This window comes from Sinohyriopsis cumingii, chromosome 2 (genome assembly GCF_028554795.1).
Source record: "Sinohyriopsis cumingii isolate HCF-2022 chromosome 2, ASM2855479v2, whole genome shotgun sequence".
NCBI classification, from domain to species: domain Eukaryota; kingdom Metazoa; phylum Mollusca; class Bivalvia; order Unionida; family Unionidae; genus Sinohyriopsis; species Sinohyriopsis cumingii.
Genome location: NC_142962.1, coordinates 154,102,222 through 154,127,548, shown reverse-complemented (window position 1 = coordinate 154,127,548; position 25,327 = coordinate 154,102,222). Strand labels below are relative to the sequence as shown.

The window sequence follows — 25,327 nt, the reverse complement described above, 5'->3', positions numbered from 1 at the left end:
ATCGCAGAAACAGCTATTCGGGTGTAGTCCCGTTAGCTGTATACAACATACGCAGTTATTGATTTGTATTGCTCATGTTAGTTTATATAGACGACTAGGATCTGTATCGACGTTTCATACAATCGAGAAGTCCAGAACGCGTGGACCAGTGTCCTGTATTCATATGTGCTACCAAATATTCACCTTTCAAACAAAACTGATCAGATAGTTTAGATAAGTATACAATGATATCGGGCGTTTCTGCGCACCTAAGGTTTCTGTCACCAATATTAAAGCGAAATGCATATAGAATTCGACCAATTGACGAAAATAAAATACTGCAGTACTTACCATTTGAAAACAGGCAATTGTCACCATAATATTCTGTTCAAAATAATATTAGTTTTTGATATACCGGAAACCACCCCTGTGTTTTCGTGATTCGCGATATGTCGTTCTATTCTGCGCATAGTTTTGAAAAGATGAAATGTTGATTAATCGGGGTATGGAAATGAAATACATTACTTTTGACTGCTTCTGTGAGCATTTCGGTTGAGTAATTAGGTCAGGTTTGTAGCTGGTTTTACAAAATTAAACGTAACAATGCCAATAAATGGTAAGATATATTAAGCAACCTAAACCGGTCTTGGTAAATTTTCTTTAGTTAAGTTCAACATTTTATATATAAAAGAAATAAGCAATTATGTGAGAAAAACAACAATGAATAGGATGTAATGTGTTGACAACGTATCGTTTATGGGAAAAACATTACTAAATAATTTAGAAACAGACTATACGCCGGAGAATTTCTTGAGAATCCCATTCCAGCGGCAAGTTCACATTGTGGATAGCAGACGATTGTCGGACATGGTGGGTATATATATATATATATATATATATATATATATATATATATATATATATATATATATATATATATATATATATATATATATATATATATATATATATATATATATATATATATGTGTGTGTGTGTGTGTGTGTGTGTGTGTGTGTCAATTTTTGAACCTCTTAACCGATTAAATAATGTAATATTCATGTGTTAACCGAAAGATTCATTTAATGAAGCCAATAAATATATAAACGTGAATAAGTTTGCATAAAGGAATTAAAAATTTTATATACGTTTAGACAATAATTTATACTATGCATATTATATTCATGTTCACTGCTGTTTAACTTTGTACGCTGAGTGGACTGCAGTATAATATACTTTTTATTCACAGTCGAGGATTTGGGACATACTGACCCCATTAGAGTGAATCAGAACATGTCTGTGTCAGAATTGTTGCCCGTTATTTTCATTCAAGTGTTTTAGTTCTATAATTGATTTGATACTCTTCACGCAGAGTATATTAAGTACTAATAGAGTCCATTGTAAAAAGTAAGAGTAGGTAGTGACCTATGTAAGGCTGATGATTCAAGGTTTGTTATATCAGAGGTAATTCTGCAATTATATCTTTCTTGCAAAGGACATATGTTTTTATTACAATTCAATAATTCATAAAAAAAGTTATGTTGTTTTCTTATAAAAGATACATTTAACAAGCAAAGGTATGTTCACTGTGACTTCCGTAGCATTGTATCACAAGACAGATGTTCAGTGTTCTTTTCTGAAATTATATCCAATATTTTCAGCGCTTTTTGTTCAAATTTTTCAAATGGTGAACATTTATTTCATTATGCAGCGTTAGGGCAAATTTCATTTATATGCTGGTAATTTCATTTAGACAATGTAGTATGTACGTGTTTGATTAATCTAATTTGATTATAGTCAAAGCATTTCATGATTTCTGCAGTTCACGTGTATATTCTATAAGCAATGACCAGACTAATAAGTCAACCATTACTAATTCTAATTTGTAAACATCTTTCATTGTATACTTATCTGTTAATAATCCAGTACCGATGTTTCTCAGGAATAATTTGTTAATCGGATTAATCTTGAGCACAAAACAATACATAGTTAATCAAATTGGTTAAACATTCTATTTATTCTATCTGCTCTGTCTACTCCGAAAATATTAATTTAGTAGGAAAACAAAACGTTACTGATGCCTATAAAGAAAAAACCTTAATGGCGGATGAACATATCCATTTTGGAACAGTCCATTAGCAAGAAGTTGTTTGGCTGCAACACCCGCGCTATGACTGTGTTTCGACTGTCGCACGTGAAAGACTTTGTTAGTATTCTGAACTGACCAACATTTGTACTGGAATCCAAGGTTAAACTCTTTTCTTTTTTTCGACGCAATCTATATGTGCTCAGTAATTCGCTATCTGTATTCAGTTTTAATACAATTTTCTGGACCACGACGCCGAAAGAAAATGTGCGATTGCATAGCAAATGTATGAGTGTTCCGAGATGTGAATGAAAGTTGCTTTAGCCAGGACCAAATTGTATGAGCATTTGTTGCTTGCAATTATATTTATAATCACTGGAAAGAAAAAACAGTTGGGTATTTTTGTTTGTTTGTTTGTTTTTATTTTTGGGGGTAATTTATTTTTTTGTTTTGTTTTTGTTGGGGTTGTTTTTGTATATTTTTTTCTGGGGGGGGGGGTAGGGTTGGTAGGGAGGTCTTTTCTTGTTAGTTACCCTACTGATAAATCGGTCAACAAGTACCCAAAACACCAAATTGGACGTAGTTGATGTAGTTAGCAACCGTATGTGTTATATAGCAACCGTATGTATTGTAGTTTGTAACTTTGCTTACGGAGAATGTACGGAGTCCGTAGCGCTATGGATTGCATAACGAAATACTGAGGGGAAAAGAAAACTATCATAGGTTCGACTCCTCGATCTCAAGTGAACATATTTCTTAGGAAATTTTTAAATACGTATTTCTACTGTTTCTGGATTTAACTGTTTGTATATTGTATTGTTTTGTTTGTTGGTTGTAAGTTGTTCTTTTATAGTACTGGTATGGTGTTTGAAGTGATATTTTAAACAATTAATTAAAATTAGTAAATGCAGGCATAATTACGGTTGTAGTGTGGAGTATATGATGAATTTATATCTATTCCAGTACACCTCAGTCACTGAGCCTTATGGAATAATTTTATCGTGATAAGTTTTCTGATACGGATCAATTGGAGTTACTCCGAATTGTTCCGTTCATTATTAATGAGGAAAGTGTTATACTTTATCACTTTATCATCACGGTAACCACTCAAAGTACCCCGCGTGTACCTATACCAACTTTCTTAGTCTGATTAGCCAATTATTAAATTCCCTTTACTTTTTGTTAAGTTGTTTATACCGTGGAAACTGTACTTCCAACGGCATAGTGGCTTTCAAATCGTCTTGCCCTCGATGAATCTTTGATAACGGGAATCATCCAAAAATCAATTGGATCTAATTAATGACAATATGGAAGATGTGGCAAAGTGACGAGACAGTGCACCTTAAAGACGTCTGGCAAGACGGTGGATTAATTCCCGGATTTTAGAATATGCTTGTTGAACTGTAGCAGAATTGTGTTTGGTTCTCTGATGTTTTCACATCACTGTCCTTTACATACGTTTTGTCACATTAATATATCTACAGGTTTCCTGTCTTCTGCATCGTGCAGCAGCAAATTTATTTTAAAGAACGTATCATCGTATATCGACCGGCATTAACAGGCTTAAATAAACAAAAAGTTATAACAAAATATTCAGAACTTTTCTACTATCCTACGTATAGCAAACAGCACATTTTACAAAAATGATGATTTGTGTTACTGACGTCGTCCTCATATTCATCGCTGTTGTAACATCATTTGATAAAGAGAAGAGCTTCAAGCTTGCAGTCATTATAACATGAAGAAATAAAAATAAAGTTTCAAAATCACAATGTCGAAGACTGACAGTTTCCAATTTCAAGACACCCCTCCCCCCTTATTTTCTTTTGGATAGACAATACATATATCTAGCTAGACAAAGTGGAACAAAAAATTAGAAGTCAGCCGTTTCTGCTGACGTTCGAATTCATGAACTTTTCTGAGTTGGGTAGTGGGGATGTAGATTTCCATTGCCGATATGCGTCAACGCCTTCTATACCCAAATAGTTAATCTTTTGTGCGCATGCGAGTGCACTGTTGTGGGTGATCACCCGTGAGTACCTTTCGCAAGAACCTACAGGGCAGTGTCGAGAGAAGCCTCAAAGACATTCGCAAGCAGCAGTACTTCAATTCTCATATACAAATCGTGGTAATCACCGATATTTCGTGAACCAAGTGCGGACAAGACATCGTTCGCGTATGTGTAGTCGTCACCAGAAATGATTTTGCATGACAGTGATTAATGGAGGGCGACAGTCAGTGACAATTAAGATTCAGACAACGTATCCGTGTCACTCAGGTACTTGTAGAGATAGATTTCTTTGCGTGTGTTGAAGCCGAACTTTTTAAGCTCATCAGCGGCTTCGTCGTATCGATGAGTGATCGTAAAGCGACTGTTACCTTTCATTGAGTATACCCAGAATGGAATTGAGAAACTGCACCAGTCAATGAACAGCTGACTACACTGGAACGTTACGTATTTTCTCATGTTCTTGGGACTGACATATATTGATATACTGGACGCCGTTGCGACTGTTTGTATGATTAACTGGCCAACGTACATGCTATGGTCATGAAGCAGAATCGGAATTCTTGTTTTGTTGGGGTCAATTCGCAAATGCAGGTTGCATGCGCTGTGTGCGGCTTCACCTGTACGCGCCAGTCATGTGAAAGTGATCGCGAACTTTTCATCCAAGGAGCTGAAAGCGCACTCACAAATCAAGCAATGAATAACCACGGAAAACGATCTAATGTGATCGCGGCTTATAATTATATCAGCGGATCCATTTTTAGATAGCCTCGAGCGATTTAAGGAAGACCTCAGCTGAGACCCGGCGACGATACAACACTGGCAACTCAGTCTTTGCATCAAATCTGACAACAATAAACAAACCCAGCATGAGACTTGTTCAGCAACTTGATTCGTATCCGATTGGACCACCGGAGTTTCCTGATCGCTAAAACACACGGGAACGTTCAAAGTACTAGCAAATTACATAAGGAACCTATCATTTGTTGTACCGTGGTAAATTTCCGAAAATTCACGAAGGGTTCTGAAATGAACTTACGCTGCGGTGTTTCGCTGTCTCAGCCACAGTAAAATTCATGGTTCTCAAGCAGCTGATGCTGGCTAAATATGTGCAGGCAACGTCGATACGGATTTTGTTTATCTTGTTCGGGCTATGTCGATAAAGAAACTGGGAAATATTTTTATATAAACACGTAATCGTGCAGCGCCTCTTGGCCATCCTTGTTGCACAGCAACAACAAATCAATATTAGTCTGCGCACGTGTAGAAGCTTGGTTTGCCACTGTGAAGAATCGTTTCGAATAAAAAATCTTTGTTTCAAACCAGCACATTAACGATGATTCCTGAGTTGACGATTGTCCCAGCAGCCTATGACAGGGAGTTATATGTTACTAAACTAGAGTCTACCCAGGTACTGTCGGTATTTTCACGTGCGGGATGCAAAGCGGGCAAGACCGCCCAGTGGAAACACCGGGAGTCGTCTTTTCCACGTTTATCACTGTCAGTGGCGCAAAATACACATGCTTTTTCGGGGAAATAAGAACATGAACTTTTAAACATATGGAAAGCATCCACTCTGTATCTCCTCTGGAGTATTGTTAAAACACCACGAGGATCTTTGCATAACCTTTGTTGATTTCATCATTGATGACCTCAGTGTCGTTATGACTCAAAACTACAAGGACACGACTATTATATCACGTCTGTGTTATTATATATGGTGTTAAATTATCAGTCATGGTAAGTTCCATATGGATAACAGTATATAATTTATATCCGGTCGGTAGCATCGTTTCATCAACGTGCTGCTACGTTGATATTATTCCCGGACGAGTCTTCGAAGAAGCTTTCCGGCGTATCTACCTCATTTCTATGTGTTTATGATGACTGCATAAAAAAATCACCGACCCGCCTGTGTAACTTGAATTCGAAGACGTGTGTTCATTTACGAACATAGGTGATAGCCACAACAGCAATAGTGGCCTTTAAGGCCTGTAAAGATATTTGTATCCGTTCCACGGTTTTGCGCGAACTGCTTGAGCTGATTCACGGTTAGCCTCAAAACTGGCTGTGGTTCCTCAGGGGAAAATTCTCTCACAACCGGATGTGGCTCATCTGATGTGATTCCTAATGAAAACGGTAGTTTCAGATCTTGCACCTCTTGATATATTTGTTCCACTGTCTCGTGGGAATTTCTTAAGCTGATTCATTTTAGGCACACTTATAACAATAATTATTTGACCAATTACTTATCAGGTAGTAAAGCTGTCGTAAAATTATTTTTACCGATCAGGATTGCAAACCTTAATCGCTTCCATCTTGAATATTATTTCATTGACTTAGTTTGCTTTTTCCACAGTGTCGACGTTGACAGCATGGTTGGCTTATTCATCAATGGTATCATTGAATATTCCTTAACGGCGAAGACATTTGCGTTAGCGAATCTTTGACGGCACGCGCGATAATACACTCGTACGGATCCGCATTGTCTAGTACAGGTACTAACACGTAACGCGAGGAAGTGAGATTTACAAAATTCATAATGGTGTATGTACTGCCACAGAGTTCATGTTTTCCAAGGCAACACCTTTGCGTCCATTGCATCACTGTGCCATCAGACCTGCTATATATCCACCAGAATGTTTTGTTTTGTTTTTCGCATGCTTTTTAAAAAAGTAGAAGCAATCATCCGTATTCTAAATTGATTGTCTGTGTAACTTAAAACAAATCCTATCCTTTATGCCAAGAGATATATTTGTCTCAGATTATACTTCAATGGATAGTATTTAATCGTTTGAGTATGAACCGTAAACGAGCTTTCTCGCCAGCCTGTATAACTGTGAATGAAAATGAAATAGTTTTTCCTGCTCGAAAATAAATTTTCTTTAAGTCAATTTTTGGTCAAATCACATCGCGTTTGCCACAACCAAACTGTATTAAAACAACTCGTAAATGACCACCCTTTGTCAAATGGCATCAAATAATATCAAACGGCCCCGAGTCCTTGTATATTGACTTTTGGTTTATGTGCCTTTGCATTTAAATGTCCCTTCACACTCCTGCCATACTATGTCCTGTGCTTCCTTCACAACATGTATAATTTCATGCCATTTTTGTCATGCGTACGTGTAAGTTCCATTAGTGTGTTATATTATAGGCAAAATATATCTCTGTAATTAATTTGTTCTTGACGGTGATCGTACAGATCTTCCATGTCTTCTTTGAAATGTTCAATGCCTTCACTGGATGTACCATTGACTTCAAGGTCATCAATAGTCACTTCCACCGGCGACTCAGGTAACGTCATCGACTTTAAGTTTTCCTGCACTATACAGTATAATGACTTTTCACGCTTCTTTTTGTATTCATCGGCACGTTTTCTATGTGCACATTCTAACGCGATCCCTAATATGGGTAATTGTTTCACTGTGCTCCTGATAAGAGTTTAAAAATGCACACATAATTTATTTATTTATTTTTGGGAGGGGGGCTCTTTAACAAAACCAATATGGTGCATTCAGGCTAAGCAGTGATTTGTGTGGTAATTTAACTCCTTCGTTGGCAAAGGACGCGAGTTTCTTCAACACACTTTGCGTGTTAAACGTTAATGCTTTTGCAGTCTTTATATATATCACTGTGACTATTGATATAATATTCTCACATCCAGATTTATCGCTCGGGTGGTCTTGTAGATGGCATTTTTTGCTATTTATAAGCACGATGCTATCACAAGTTTTCGACTCATTTCTTTTTTTCAAAATACGCGTTACGCTTGTGTGAATTTACAACCAAAGATGAGGCCCAATGGTGGCAAACGACAGAAAGCTCCAAGAATTTTTTCAGACCTGGCTACCTCTCAAAGAATTAAACGTGTCTGGAAGCTAATGTAAATGATACCGATGATACATCGTCAGATTTGACTTTCATGCTCGTTGCAACCCAGCCTGAGCTCGATGTTTCCTCATTTATAAAGAAAAGATTTCCATGACAGTGATTCAAACTTGAAAATGTCACGATCAAGAAAATGATGCGATAACCGATTAGGCCACGCATACACTTAACAAGTAAAAGGAAAGAACTCATACTTGAACTTAACAGACCTGACTTGAATATGTAATACACTCCCACCCCTTGTGCTGATATGAAAACGAATCCTTAACCATTAATTGGCATGCTCACCAACAATAATTCCGTTTATTTTCACATTAACGGTGTTATGTTTGGCTTTTAGGGATTTTGATGTAAAGTTGATCCTTCTTTGATAATTAGTGCACGCAGAGCCAGAAATGTCTTCTATTATTCCGTTCAGCAGTCCAACTTAAGCCAATGCAGCTGTTAGCAGACTCGATCGATAGTTGCGTACAGTGAGATGCGCCTTGAAGGATTCTCCTGCGCTATACTCACTGCAAGCGATCACCAATGGGGGTGCATAAAATCTTGTGTAAAATGCATAAATCTGCAATCTTTTCGAATTCATCTTGATTAAAATAAATGTGAAATTGGAATCTATTGTCTGAAAATGAAAATTATTCCATACGTTATGCATGATCTCCATTTTAATACAATTTAAGTCTTAATGGTTGAATGTGTTACATGACGGTAAACTTATCAGAATATGAGGTAAATTTCAGTCTAAAGCAATTATATTTTCAGCAAACGGACCTCAAAACTTTCGATGTTGGAATTTTACATGGATTACGACTTGCAGTAATTATAAGGACATGCAGGAAATACCACTATGATGATATAGATCATAACTGATCAATCAACAATGTCTACCGAAGAAAACATTTCAAGCAAATGACTGCATTTGATGTCAAAATAAAAAACTAAAACCTAAACCATGACAATCATAAGTAATAAAAACAGTGAAAGATTCTTGTTTCAAAAATATGTTACTGATTCACATCCGTAGTCTATATTCATTGCACGAAAATCTATGCTTATAAATAGGTTATGACCTATAGTATTGCAACGATAAATTCGTGCCCAGTGCATAGTGAGCAATGTACTAACTAGTGAACAATGTGCATCTCTTTTTCTTATAAGGATAGATAAATGGATCGATAAATATTTATAAACTTTAGTAAAAGTCGGGTATATGATATTTGTATCTACGTCTCCGTCTGTATCTTTGTTAGATTTTGTTGATTATGGGGAAATCAGTGTTGGGAAGATATTTCGCAAATCGAGTAATTAGCTATTGCGTAGGAACTAGTGTCATATGTGCAGTATTCACCCGACTTTATGGTAATTAGCTATTGCGTAGGAACTAGTGTCATAATGTGCAGTATTCACCTGACTTTATGGTAATTAGCTATTGCGTAGGAACTAGTGTCATAATGTGCAGTATTCACCCGACTTCATGGTAATTAGCTATTGAGTAGAAACTAGTGTCATGATGTGCAGTATTCACCCGACTTCATGGTAGCATGGATTAGTTTTTTTAATAAAAGCCCTCCTAAATTTCTTAACAAAATGAATTATTTACATATTCTATTGCATAACTGTTTACCAATTTGAGATAGGTATAGTTCCTTGTATTCGTTGTTTTGGATCGAATTGTGTCTTGCAGGGCGTGAAGAACTAATCTTCGGCTTCGAAATCTCTTACTGATTTTTCATGCAAAGTTGTAACAAGAAAAGCCATGCAAGTGTGCAAATGGCGTTTCGTGATGTGCAGTCATTACTTGTTTTGATAAAACTGGTGTAGTATCTGCGCATCTAAGAACATTTCCATTGACAGCGACTGTTTTCTTGTGGCCTTGGAAAGAGTGGAACTCACTGGCCTCAAGCCAGACACACGCAGGTGCTGGTTGATTCGCTCGGTAGTGAGGTCACTTGCGTGCAATAATATCCATTCGTACATACGTACGTACGTACGCACGCACACACGCGCGCGCGCGTGCATGCATGCATGCATGCATACATACATACATACATACATACATACATACATACATACATACATGTTTGCTACTGTTTACATGTAATACTTCGTCATGGCTGATTGTTGAAAGCAGTTGGATGATTCATTGAATTTATTTACCTGGACTTTAATCCTAAGATTGTAAAACTTGTAGTTGACAGGCAAGCTTTCATAGTCTAGAGGGTTTTTGACCTTGACGTGTCCATTTAAAGCATCTACGCCGAAAAGAAGACTTCCGTCATTCTGAAAGAAACGAAATTATTTTACTAAGCTGGGACGAAACAGAAGATCAATATTTCTTTGTCTACTTAATTCGATGAATAACTGCTTCAACCTCTTACAACGTTGTAACGAAAAGCAAGAAATGAGAACGTGCCTTTGTCAAATGGTACTGAAGCTAGGGGATTGAAGTTTTACAATTGCACTGACAAAACAAAATGTCAGACTATCAGATGACCCAGACATTTTTAACACAAAAAAATCTCCCACAAAAGATTGTTAAACCATATCATATTAAAGACGGTCATATTTCTTTTTGAAAATTGTAAACTATTCCTAACATTATTAAATATCTGTCTTTTGTCGTCATAATAAAAGAATTTTCCTTTAGATTCAAATTAAAATACAATATTGCTCGTGTATTGTAATTTCTATATTTCTATGTTAATACTCGCTCATTATTATTTAATTTCTGTAAAATTTCTGCATACTTGCCGTTTATTTAGCTTAATCAAACCTTGAAATGACTTCAGATCATATAGGTATTATATAAATATACAACTGCTTTTTCTGTTTTATTTTCAGTTTAATTGTTTCCAACAGAAGATTCTCAGATATAAATGCTGTTACTTACCAAATCGTTCTCAATTTGTACCACAGTGTATGTGAGATTGCCCTCCAGATTCAGGTCCCGATCTTCGGCAGATACAGTTATTACAGTTGACCCCACGGGTAACAGCTAAAAGTCAGAACAGCACTTCGTAATTAAATAATTTATGTTGTGAATCGTGTTTTTAAATTATATTTATTTGTGAGAACTTTGTGGACGTGCAGCGCCACAAAATAATTAATAAAATTGCGAAAGAAAGTAAATAAAATGTGTCCCATTCTCTAAATATGCACATTGTTTACATTTTTATTAAGTTTCGGTAGAACATGAATTTTATTCGCCACACACAAGATGTACACACAAAACACAGTCTGACAGTGTCATTGGAACAGAGTTAATAGCAGTACACAGATTTACAGAACAGATGGATACCCCTGTGTAATCCATTTGTTGCAGTACTGGGCATCGTCTCAAACGTTGTTTTTTTTCTAATCTTCATCCGAAACGTAACCCCGCCATTCCGATACGCACTTCACACCTAACTATGGACAATGTCATATTCTTTCTCATTTCAAGTTCCAAAAAATGTTTTGAAGATTCTGTAGTTGTTTACTATTTTTAGTTGTGTAGGTTATCCAGAATGCAGTTACATTAAACTCCCTGTACATTTTTATCAACCACCTCATCTATTTATTCAAAATTAGAAATTCATTTGCTTTAATTCCGTGTTGAATTCATTCTGGCGATCTATGTTTTCCATCTTTAACATTTAATGTAACCGTGAAATTGGAGATAAACCAATTACCCTGTGGAAAAACATCAAACTTTACCAATGAACACATGCCCTAGAATTCCCCCGAAACCGACATCGACTCCAGGACAATAAAGATTTAAAGCGACATCATTACCGTTGACTACAATTACGTATGTTACCGAAAAAAGAATTTAAAAGTTATTAAATGCGTTTGAAAACAATTTAAAATATATATCAAACTTCAAAGTCATGTATTTTATTTCTTGCAGAAAATTTGTAAGTCTATTATTTTGCATCAAACTCAAGATGTTGTTATCAGTTATCATAAAAAGTAAAAATGTTTTCGGTGAAGATTTTTTTATTAAACAGGAACTTTGATTTACTCTAAACAACAACTTTGATTTAAAAATTATTAGATAGCAAGGAGTACTTGTTCTGCGTTTACTTACTTCATTTATCTCCACTTCGTATGCCTCAAGAAAGAGGGGAGAGTTGTCGTTCTTGTCTCGAATCTGCACGTGAACTGTATAAAGTTTCTGAAATAGACACAAATATTGATAACAGTGTACATAATGGTTCGAAAAATGGGCACAAACATAAATAACAGTGCACACGTTGGTCCGAGAAATGGACACAGGCATTGATAACATGCACATATTTGTCCGAGAAATAGCTCAAAGTCATTCAGTACGAAGTTTTGAATACATTAGATACTCAGACAAACAGAAAAACAGGCCGTGATTGATGGACAGATAATCTCACAAAAATAAATCGAATTTTCTCAGATTATTTTAATGTAATATACTGCATAAAAATGTAATATACTGCATAAATGTGGAGTCATTAATTTTTGATAACCAGTTTAGATCTAATAAGCTACACTCACCATATGGGTTCTTTATTCTTTTAAAGAGACCGTCAACTATTATTTAAAAACACAGTAGTCGTAATTTAATGTATCAAACTTAGAAGTTAGTAAGAACATTGATATAGCCAATCGTTGACTGCTTTTTTTCAAGTTACTTGACAATCAAATGCCAATTTATATAGTTCACCCTCATGTCAACTATTATGACAGACAGCTGTGCAATGCAAATTGCAGAACTTCAATAACCCATTTCCGTCCACGTAACCAATCGCGTTAGGAAGATATGTGTTCCTTCTCATTTTGTATTGAATACATACATATAAACCACAAGCAGAGTCAAGATCAAGGGAGACAACTAAATGGTTTATTATTTTAACTGTTAGTTTTCATGGCGATGTGTCACTGATAATTGATTTTTTTCATGGGTGTAAGTAAAAACTGTAAGATATGTGAAGGTTAAACACTTGAAATGATACCATATACAATACATGAAAATCTGTTTGAATGGTGTTTCAGCCACAACCTTTCAAATTCTTTTACCCTCTTACCGTGTTTCTCAACAGTTATACTCTTGCATAAGTAAATAGGTTTGCTTTTGGGGTCATATTTTACAACCAAATCTGTCGCATGATGAGACAGATTTTCGTTTACTAAAACATGCTTCCAATGCATTTTATAAATTTTTCTTTGGATATCAAATTTAGATTATTTAAATCGTATTACTGCACTAGGTACTGCTCACCTCCACAGACAAAATGAAACAAATGTGTAACAAGAAATGTTGTAATTTGTTATAACATTATTTTCTTTTATTGATAGACCTTCAAGCATCAAGCAGTGCTTCAACCTTGTTTGTTACTTAGAATGTATTAAGTTTTGAAGCACTGATTATAAATTGTGTGATATATATATATATATATATATATATATATATATATATATATATATATATATATATATATATATATATATATATATATATATATATATATATATATATATATATATATATATATTCAATAATTAATATGCATTTCCGACAGATCATGTTTATTATATACGACCATGAAAAGTTCCAGCAAAGTTGAATTATTGCATAACAAACAACCTACTGCCGCATTTTCCTCTACAGAACGCACTGATAACAGACAAAAGTTTGTGCTCTTCTAAATATAAAGATGGAATGGATTTTCCTTCAAAATTAAGTGAATTGCTCTATATTATTTAAAAATTTTGACACAAATCTGAATAAAAGGTATACTTCCTTAAACTGAAGTAGCATTTAGTTGTCGTGTATGTCCTGCGGAGTGGATGCCTATTCATAGTCAACTTAAATGATACTTACAATTTCGACAAGTGCTCTTTTTGCTAATTTGCCAAACAATGCCATTTATTCTCGAACTTCCTTTTAAAACGGAAATTTGTGGGGTTATTTTTACTGCTCGATAGCTCGCGGACATATGTATATGTTTAATCAATTGATCATTCTTTGCAATTCTATGTTCTCTCTCTCTCTCTCTCTCTCTCTCTCTCTCTCTCTCTCAGATTAAATTTATTGTACTAAAATGCCACTATTAATACAATCTAGAAAAGAAAAAGCATGAATAAATGAATACACAAATGCTCACGCTGTCGTAACAAATCATGTCTGAGCATACAAACGTACCTCCAATGAAGTGTTATAGTTAGGTTGACATTTCAGAGTGAACATCAAGGTATTGATATCGTCGTCAAGAGAGGCAGTTGGACCCTGAAAAAAAAATCATGCAAGGGACTTGTAATACAAAATAAAAGCGATAATAAAATTATCTCATCATCATCATCATTATAATCGCCATCGTCATTTTTTATATTTTATTTTTACCGTTGATTTTTTAAAACTCACAAGAATATAGCTTTGTCCTTTATAATGCATCCTTGTCTTCCAAGAACTGTGTATGTTACACCTTTACCAGAGGAAAATATGATGCAATAAAACTGATTTGTACCTAATATTTTTTTAATTACGCATTCAGACGTAAAAATTATTACAGTATATATGTTATTATCTATAAAAAAAAATCATAAAAAAAATTCAGGTCATTGGTTTATTTTATTAATGTCTTGAAAAGGAACATAACTTTCTAATGTGACTGCGAAAATATACCCCATATAAATAACCTGTATTAAAAACTGGCATTAAAATAACAAACTACCAATCCTATTCAATTACACAAAAATTACTTTTGCAAACTTCTCAAGAATAAAAGACCTACCTTTTGTAATCCTTTGGCTACATTTTTTAATATTTATTATTATTGTATATTATAGTTAAGTCTGTTTTCCTGCCTTTGTTCCACTCTGACCTCTTTCCATTTAGGACATTAATGGAAAGAGGTCAGAGTGAAATGAATGTCAGAGTACCAGACTAATTCACCATTAACCCCTTTCCGGTATAAAATTATTATTTTTAAATTTTGTACATATCGCGAATATAAAGCAGATTTTGAAAATCCGATTTTCTCAGAACATTCATCTAACATTTAGTAGTAACGAAAATTACTGTACACAAATAAAATTATTCAATCAATATTTAAGACGTTCGTTGCAAAGAATTACATGTGATATGTTGAAAGAATATTCACATTTCCTCTTCAAATTCGCTTGCACCATACAAGTAACATATCAAAATTCCATGTCTTCCTTATTCAGACCTATTTTTCCCGACATTTCTTTAGTCAACGTTCTTCTAAACAAAGGTTTCTCTCTTTTAGATAAGAAATAGAAATAGAAATATAATCCATAGTACTAAATAAATTTGAATTGGTTGTGTTTCAGTTGCATGCAAAAGTTGGTGCATATGCCACATAATACCAGAATTAGTTTGTAACACAATTTAGATATAGTGAATAGTTTGTATTATGGTACATCATTTTGTAACACGATATAGTTGTTGTTAATAGTTGGTATTATGGTACATAACATTGTACCACAGTAAGGATGTTGTGAATGGTTGTTGTTTACGTACGTACCCACCCACCCACCCACACACACAAACACACACACACACACACACACACACACATATATATATATATATATATATATATATATATATATATATATATATATATATATATATATATATATATATATATATATATATATATATATATATATATATATATATATATATATATGTATGCATGTATGTATGTGTGTGTGATATATATATATATATATATATATATATATATATATATATATATATATATATATATATATATATATATATATATATATATATAAGTACTTAATTTGATACAATTTGAAGTGCTTGTTCAGCTTACATCTCTATCAATCGGTCTGATAAGCCTGATCCTGTTTTTATTACTCGAACTATCCGTCTCGAAAACGAAAGTCTCTCTCGGGTCAATGAGCTGGTAGTCCATCTGTGGGGTAAGGATCATCCCATTGGGAGAAACCGAATCTATGACCCCGTGAAGCCGCAATTCAGAGCTAAACATCGGGTCAGACGGGTACATTCGAAGTTCTGTAAATGGAGTAGCATATCTTAAAAGGTTTTCTGCATAAACCAATGAAGCGTGGAAGAGAAAAAATATTCTTTCGGAAAATAGTCATTAATCTTACACTCGATTCATATCAATATATTCGTCCATTATGTCCTAAATGATAGATTTGTATGTTAGGATTTGAAGTGTGCGATGCGAGGTGGGGGAGATTGTTATTTTTTTTTTTAAATTGTTGTTGTTATTGCTTTTATTCATATTAATACTAGTAGTAGCAGTTGTTGTTATTGTTGTTGCAGTAATACTTATATTGATTATGCAAACGTAAATAACTGCCATGTCAACCTACGGCAGCTCATGTCCTACAAGCTGGGAGGGAGAGGGGAAAGATGGGATGGGTATTGTTCACAACTAATACACATTATAAATGTAGATTAATTGTACCGGTTCAGGTTGTAAAAAAAAAACACACCAAAAAACAAAACAAACAAAAGCAGATAAGCCAGGCAGTGAGATACATTTTTTTGTTTACAAATATAGAATAGTTTTTTTTTTGGGGGGGGGGGTTCCTTTACCGACTCACCTTCGTCAGTAGCTTCGGTCACAGACATCAATAGAGACGGTAGGACTGCTAGATAAGGTCCGTTATCCATAGGATCGCAAGCTGATAATGATAATAATAATAATAATAATAATAATAATAATAATAACAGGAGTAGTCGTAGTAGTAGCAGCAGCAGTAGTAGTAAAAGAGTTAGTAGTACAAGTACTACTGATACTTTATGTGACGGCGGTATAACTTTACAGGAAACTACACTTACATGACTTTATTAAACGAAAGCATTATTTTCAAGAGAACAATGCTGTTTTGGATGGGAAATCAATAGCAAAAACAAGCTGGATCCATAGTCTTACATATATATTAAAAGCAATTGTTAAGAAGGTTTCTAAGTAATATGTCTCTTATCTATTTGTACTTCTAAGTAAGATCAATCTCTTACCTGTTTGTACTTCTAAGTAAGATCAATCTATTATCTGTTTGTACTTGTAAGTAAGATGTCTCTTACTTGTTTGCACTTCTAATTATTATGTCTCTTACTTGTTTGCACTTCTAAGTAGTATGTCTCTTACCTCTTTGTACCTCTAAGTAAGATCAATCTCTTACCTATTTGTATTTCTAAGTAAGATCAATCTCTTACCTGTTTGTACTTCTAAGTAAGATCAATCTCTTACCTGTTTGTACTTCTAAGTAAGATCAATCTCTTACCTGTTTGTACTTCTAAGTAAGATCAATCTCTTACCTGTTAGTACTTCTAGGTAAGATTAATCTCTTACATGTTTGTACTTCTAAGTAAGATCAATCTCTTACCTGTTTGTGCTTCTAAGTAAGATCAATATCTTACCTGTTAGTACTTCTAGGTAAGATTAATCTCTTACCTGCTTGTACTTCTAAGTATTATGTCTCTTATCTATTTATACTTCTAAGTATTAAGATCAATCTCTTACCTGTTTGTATTTCTAAGTATCATGTCTCTTACTTGTTTGTACTTGTAAGTAGTATGTCTCTTACCTATTTGTACTTCTAAGTAAGATCAATCTCTTACCTGTTTGTATTTCTAAGTATTATGTCTCTTACTTGTTTGTACTTCTAAGTAGTATGTCTCTTACCTATTTGTACTTCTAAGTAAGATCAATATCTTACCTATTTGTACTTTTAAGTAAGATCAATATCTTACCTGTTTGTACTTCTAAGTAGTATGTCTCTTACTTGTTTGTACTTCTAAGTATTATGTCTCTTACTTTTTTGTACTTCTAAGTATTATGTCTCTTATCTATTTGTACTTCTAAGTATTATGTCTCTTATATATTTGTAATTCTAAGTAGTAAGATCAATCTCTTATATGTTTGTACTTCTAAGTATTATATCTCTTGCTTTTTTGTACTTGTAAGTAGTATGTCTCTTACCTGTTTGTACTTCTAAGTAAGATCAATCTCTTATCTGTTTGTACTTCTTAGTATTATATCTCTTACTTGTTTATACTTCTAAGATCAATCTCTTACCTGTTTGTACTTCTAAGTATTATGTCTCTTACCTATTTGTACTTCTAAATAAGATCAGTATCTTACCTGTTTGTACTTCTAAGTAAGATCAATCTCTTATCTGTTTGTACTTCTAAGTAAGATCAATATCTTACCTATTTGTACTTCTAAGTAAGATCAATATCTTACCTATTTGTACTTCTAAGTACGATCAATCTCTTACCTGTTTGTATTTCTAAGTATTATGTCCCTTACTTATTTGTACTTCTAAGTATTATGTCTCGTACCTATTTGTACTTGTAAGTAAGATCAATATCTTACCTATTTGTACTTCTAAGTAAGGTCAATATCTTACCTATTTGTACTTCTAAGTAAGGTCAATATCTTACCTCTTTGTGCTAGTGTCACTTTAGAAGTCAAGAAGATACACACAAAGAATGCGGACAGCAACGGATTCGACATCTTTGAAGTCATAGCCACTAGAATTTGGAAGAAAAAAATTATTAAGATCGTATATGCCTCAGATCCCTCAATCTGAGCTAATAATTCAACACAGAATAAAAGAAAGAGGAAAATACACTTTTACTAATACAGTGTCGCGAACACATATGCACGCTTTAGAATATCAGCTGTTACTCGAATTAACCAAAAAATGTAAAATATCTGGTTTTGTAAGAACAAAACATATTGTGTGATTGCACAAAATCAATATTCAAAAAACGAATAAAGCCACATGTATATCTTCCCCTACAATTTATCTCTTTCCTTCATTCCTTTATCGTTCTTTCTTTTCTTTTGCCTGCATTGATTTATTTCTTTTTTACGTGCACCAGGGATGATTATTCATCTTTTCTGGGGTTTTTGTCTTGACAATGACAATTGTAAATGTGTGAATATATGTGTTGCTTTGTTTATCTTAGAAAGACAAAGTATGGTATAATTCGAAACATATATTTGACAACAATTTGTACAAGGGTTTTCACCATTATCCAACATCCGACATTTTTAATTTTATTATGATTATTTCCAGTGAAACCAATGTAGCTCCAGAGGTAAAGTGTCGGACAAATAATCCAAGGAAAGCAGGTTCGATACCCACACAGGCCAGACTTAGTTGACGCAGAGTCCTTGGAAAAGGCATTTAGCTCCCATCTCTAAGGCAGGATAGTGCCAGTAATGCGTTGAAAATGTCGATAAGAACCAACAAACTAGCTATTCTTTATATCAACAGTGATAAACGAATTTTTAAAAATCGAATAAATTAAAATATAACATATTACCTATTCATAATATTCAATTAAATGAACTTACCAAGATGGAGAGTACCTGTTTTCTTTCGTTCCTGATATATAGAAGAAATGTCAGCAACCAGCTGAATGAGCAGTCAATTAGTAATGGCGAAGTTACTCCTATTTCTTTGACTTTGAAAGCAAAGTAATTCCAGGTAAACCTTGAGTAGCCTTTAAATAGACCGCTTACTCCTATCCTCTTCCTGGTTCAAAGATCCGGTTGTGTGAGACATACCTAGCCATCAGCATAGTGCGTCATATCAAGTCTATAATCTGTGCTGATACTTAGTTTATATTGCTTTTTTGTTTATTTATTTTACATGCTGAATATTTAATGAATACGGTTTTTAAAATATTAAAGTTATGACAGTTAGAATTTGCATAGAATATATAGTGGCAGAGAGGTGACGGACATAAAGGACGAATGTCCGAAAAGATAAGGTTTCTTTTCCTTCCTTAGTTTGTATTTTTCTCTTTTTTTCTATTAGAAAATTAAACTAGTGTTTTTTATTCCCAAACAATGCACCACCTTTTTAAAAACACATCTAAGCCGAACAACAACCGATGTAATAAATATGTGCGACCAAGTATAGAACGTTACCACGACTCGCCATGTACTTCCTTAAAAAAAAAATATCGAACGTGATGTTATGTGTATTGCTTATTATATTGCACCATGTTATATGTATTGGGCATTATATTGTACCAGGTTATGTTTTTGGGGCATTATACTTTGCCATGTTATGTGTTACAGGGCATTATACTGTATTAAATGCCTTGAACAAGCGAGGTTTTGTGGATTTCGTGGTATTTAAAAAATCAGTGGAAAACATATCTTTACGTTCTGGACTAAATGATAAAGGGTTCACTTTTTTGGTGATTGAGAAGTGCTGTGTGTGTGTGTGTGTGTGTGTGTGTGTGTGTGCATTCAGACCATCTCCAGGGTACCACCTGTATATCATTAATAACTGTGACCAAGTTGTAGTATTTCCTATTCAATGTATTGTACCTATATATAGCGACAACTTCTAGTTCTGTGTGCGCGTGCGTGCGTGTATAAAAATTATCGCCTTTCCTTATCAATCTCAGTCTAAGGCACTATACTCATTTATAAACTATAAATATCACAGCAGTGTGTACAATTTTTTTTTTATTTTTTATTTTTTTATTTTATGTTTTTTCTCTTTTTTGTTTACAAATTTCGGTGAATACCACGGTACAGCAAATACCTTAAAACAGCTAACCAAAGAATGGCCAAAGACTGTAAATTTGAAAGGCTTATTTCATGAACCATGAAACCTGACAGAGGTGAATTCCCGGTATTGTTGTTATCGGTGAATTCAATCTGCTGATTGGCTTAAGTAACCGCAGGTGCCATATTTACTACCGGGAGGAGGATCCGGGTGCAAGAAAGTTCGCTCACTTTCTCTATACGTCTTATGCACCCAATAGGGTCATAACATCATGTATTTGGGCCACGTGACTTAAACCAAGCACGACATAAGCCATACTTTATCATTATTTCTAGTGAATAGGAGTAACTAGACAGCATTAATGTAATTACAAATAGATTGTTTAAAATATGACTAATCAATTGCCTCTTGAAAAAACAGATACTTTAATGTTTTTAGTTTCCAAAACTACACCAGTAAGTGCAAGCCCAAAATATGTATGTTTATTTTTTAGAATGGCCCCTTAAATATGTAGTTTTAAAATTGAGGTTGCTCTTCCATAACCGTATTGATCATCGTGGTTTGAACGCAAGCGTATGTGCTTTTCTGACCATTTATCGTTTTTTTATTTTCTTCTTTAAAATAGCTTTGCATTCTTTTGGACTTCATCATTTTTTACCAAGCTTTAGAAACTGAAATTTGTTGGTATAGTGGCAGTTTATTAAATAACATTAACCAGTTAATAACTACCATGATGAGTGGTTATACGTACTTCTACCAGTTAGAATTAATTACAACGTATACTTTCTACTGTGCTCGCTTGAAGACACATGACCCAGTTTATAAACGATGCAATGACCAAAATGGGTACAAAAGGATGGAGGAGTGAAATGTGATACTTTACGTGAAAAGTATTTTGCTATAGCGAAGGTCGCTGATGCAATAACATGGGCTTTCCAAAGACTATAGTAAAAGGAATAACTAAGAGATGGAATTCATCGCAAATTAACGTGCCATTTTCAATAGGCCTCCCACCTCCCCACACCCTTCCCACTTTACCCCTATTATGGTCATGTGCGATCCGAAATCTTCTCCAGCTTATTAATTGTATAGAATAGTCAGGTCAGGTTATAAGAATAAACAACCGACGGACGTGTGGATGATGAATACGCGGACAGACCGACATACAGAATGATGCACGCAAGAATGGATGGACATGACCTATCACGACAATTCCGAAAGAATACAGATATATTGATGATGGTGTAAATGGTATTGAGAAGTAGTAGTAGTAGTAGTAGTTGTAGTAGTTGTTGTTTTTGTGTTACGCAATAACAAATGACTGTGAGGCTTGTCTCTCAGTACTTCGTAAAATTGTTCATCCTGGTAATCCACCTCGTCAGAAAAGTGCAGTTGTTCACTCTCCTCTCCTCCTTCTTCTTCCTCAGCAGGGCGGATCCAACAACATCGTTTCGTATCGCTTAGGAAGGGAGGGGGCATAAACATGTAGGCGAAAGGTCTCTGGGACTAAACCCTTAGCTCGTGCATTTTAAGTGTCTTCAGGGCATACGTTTACTCATCTAAAGAAAACTTATTCTAGGAAACATTCCAGTTGTATGGCACTCATTTTTTAATTATTAGTTTTATATTTTATTATGGAGGGTGGACGTCCTGGACTTGCCCCTGTTTTGAATGCGAGAATTCCTGATATGAATCGAACCGCATTCCCTCCCCTTGTGTTTTATTTTTCGCCTTATTGGGATTCTGTTTAACCTTCAGTGTCCGTCTATTTGTCTGTTACGATATATCCTCTAAACCTCTGAACTAGCATTCCTATTTTAGTAGTATACTTGTCCATACAGTTAATATGTGCCATGGAGTGGGGTGGGGTATTATATACGACTCCAGGGACGCAGTATAATAGGGTGGAGTTGGCAAAGCAAAGAAGTATTTTAATTGATATCGATTAAAATATAAAATTTTAATATCGAGCACTCAAAGTTTATAGTCACGTTTTTTTTTTTTTTTTTTCTCCAAATCTTCCTCTGAAATGAAAGTAACGTGAGAATCATTATTACCTGATTTATATTGAAAAGGATCTGCTTACTAGAGGAAGCTAGACCGTCCTCTTGATTAGATTTGTTTTGGGCAGATGGATTTTACTGAGCTGCTTTTACTATCTACCTTGAAGAGGAATTCCTTTGTTGGACCGTCCATTCCATTCTCTCTGATAAAAGATATATTATTAAATGATCACTTTACCCATCACACACTTAAACATTGAATAGCGCATTTTAAATGTTTCTTTGGTATTACTACTACCCAAATACATATCTTGAGTAATTGAAGATCAGTGCGAACATATAGCTGTACTATATTTAGCTTTTGAACCACGACTTTGAATCATTTAACAACCTTAACTCATTTTGTATTGAAATATGCTAACATTGTGAAATCTGTTGTCAGAACTAGCATGCCCTACTCCCCAGTTATACATTTTATACTTAATAAACATACATATATTTCATCATCGTTTGCAATTATTATGCATGTTTATTGTTATAGGTGATGTTCAGCTTTATTTCATCAGTGTTTAACCTTAGTTACAAGAGATTGTTCTTGAGTCCTCTATTGGTACTTGTTTATTGTACTAACCATATTATGGTATGTGTTCAAAGACGCGATTCATTGCAGTTTCTCTCCAAATTTATTTATTTGTTGAAAGTGGGCTATATCAAATAACATATTACTTCGTCTGTAAAATCTGTTCCCAATATTTTGACCTTAATAGGTGGGGGAAAAAAAGAAGAAAAAAAACGATGTTTCTGCTGAGGCTCGAACTCAGGACCTTCTGCGTGTTAGGCAGATGTGATAACCACTACACCACAGAAACAGTTACAAACAAGGGCGACAGATATTGTACAAATTGGAAATCTACTTTTCGCTTAGAAACTGTATAGTATATTTGTTTGTCCCATTTTTGCTGGTTCCCTATTCGCGCGGTATTAGCTATTTTCATTCCAAATAGATATATAATAGCACCATCTGCCGGTCGTTTATAACGGTTGTTTTCTTAACTAGAAGTGTTTGACGACAACTAATATTTTTTTTTTTTTATTATTTCAACAAGTTTCCTTTTCTGAAAGTAACCATGAAAAGAATGAATTAATAGAAACGGTATAAATATCTATATTCCCTTCAACCCCTATCCCAATACAAATATCCAACATCTCATACCGAAAGCCAAATCACGTCCCGCTAACAAGGCCGTCGACCTAATGAAATTTTACACCCATACAAGCAAATCACGTGATTGGCCTTGTTTACATGTCGCTCATTACCAAAACGATCGTTTTTAAAAAGGTTCATTGTATTGAAACCTTGACATCTTTCCGTAATGTTGTTGCTGTTTTGGATTTAACGTCATTTTCAGCACACCATACGCCAATACATGTCCGTTGGTAATATCTGGTGTAGGAATTTAACATAAGCTTGAACATGTAACATAACATAAGGGTGAAAACGGAAGAGCGGTGTCTTGAAAGTATACAATCGATTCCTTATATAGCATGTCCGTAAAATATGGACAAGTAACAGAGTCAACCAATTACCGATATTAAAAAGATGAAATTTTGCAAAGATGTCGTTATTGTTGTTGATTATGTTCAACACAAAAACAAACAGTAACTTGAAATCATCTATAGAAACAGAGGGTGCATACTGACACACAGGGGCACTTGATTCCGGGGGTGAGCTAATGTGTACAGTCACTAATTAACCAATTAATTGTGAGTGTACACATTCGTTTACCCCGGAATCAAGTGCCTGTGCTGACACAGTAGCAAAAGAAGCTGATGAGTGTAAATAAATTCGGATGACTGATTTTACGAGTAGACCTTGTGAGGAGAAAACGTGTTTTCATGTGTCGACATTACCGAGACTATCGGGATATATACTTGTGGATATTCTTATTTTAATATTGGTGACTTTAAGTTGTCTGCAACACACGTCGATGGGGTGTGGAATTTACTGACATATTACTTGCTTTATGCCCTGTTTGTAACCCCCCCCCCCCCCCATGAAGCGATTACACCATTTGCCTCGAGAACACGAGAACATCTTTTACATGGCTGGAGACACAATATGTTCAATTTGAGGTTGTTTATTGCAAAATTAGCATAATTTACAATATTTCCTGAATAGAGTATAGCATAAAACGGATGAATAGACAAGTCGGGCAGCTTTAATTAGCCGGTAAATTATTGTTTTTTTTTTTTTTTGGGGGGGGGGAGGTTTGCGATTCATTTCATCTTTTGTACCAAGAATACGGTCCACAATCCTTTTTCTCTTTGTTTTTAAAGGCGTGCAGGTCCTTTTGCAACCGGGATTTTTCGTAATGGGGTGTTTTGTACCAAGTATTTCTACACATTCTATTGTATTTTTCGTTAACTGCAATTTATAGGAAAAACGTGCAATTGTCAATTAAAATTAAATAATTTTTTTCGCGGTCTTTCTAAACACCCCAAAACACCCAAGGACACTCCAAGACTCTCCAAGAAACACCCCAATATTATATATATTTGCACCAAAGCTCTCAAAAACGTACCAAGAAGCGGGGAAAAAGCAAACACACATATGGACATTGTTACTATCAATCATTAATATTATTGGTTTATGGTCCTATTTCCAATAACCTACGGAAACTAACTCTTATGCATCAAATCTCTTTAATTTTATAATATTTTTTAAACAATTTCCTCATTAAGTGACAATACACATTACTTCTCTCATTTAATTTGTTGTAAACGGTTTATATACAAATTTTCATTTTAAATCGTGCATCAAATTTTTTGACAGACGTTTA

The 25,327-nt window shown here is 34.5% G+C and overlaps 1 protein-coding gene and 1 non-coding gene across 3 annotated transcripts in view; both read right to left on the bottom strand.

Annotated features, from left to right (window-relative positions):
* LOC149806138 (cadherin-99C-like) overlaps positions 1 to 19,470 on the bottom strand; it is a 29,261-nt gene extending 9,791 nt beyond the window's left edge. Inside the window, exons 1-8 of one of the 2 annotated variants that reach the window (XM_089951037.1) lie at positions 19,314 to 19,470; positions 18,392 to 18,481; positions 16,546 to 16,626; positions 15,783 to 15,985; positions 14,120 to 14,203; positions 12,035 to 12,121; positions 10,856 to 10,960; positions 10,123 to 10,245 (exon numbers count right to left, since the gene is read on the bottom strand). In XM_089951037.1, coding sequence (XP_089807163.1) covers positions 10,123 to 10,245; positions 10,856 to 10,960; positions 12,035 to 12,121; positions 14,120 to 14,203; positions 15,783 to 15,985; positions 16,546 to 16,626; positions 18,392 to 18,476 — 768 coding nt within the window. In that variant the 5' untranslated portion in view covers positions 18,477 to 18,481; positions 19,314 to 19,470. The remainder of the gene's footprint in view (positions 1 to 10,122; positions 10,246 to 10,855; positions 10,961 to 12,034; positions 12,122 to 14,119; positions 14,204 to 15,782; positions 15,986 to 16,545; positions 16,627 to 18,391; positions 18,482 to 19,313) is intronic. The other variant, XM_089951038.1, reaches the window with a different exon arrangement.
* Positions 19,471 to 23,283: 3,813 nt separating this feature from the next.
* On the bottom strand, positions 23,284 to 23,356 carry Trnav-aac (transfer RNA valine (anticodon AAC)). Its single transcript has one exon. It is a non-coding gene; the product is annotated as a tRNA-Val (tRNA).
* Positions 23,357 to 25,327: the final 1,971 nt, after the last annotated feature.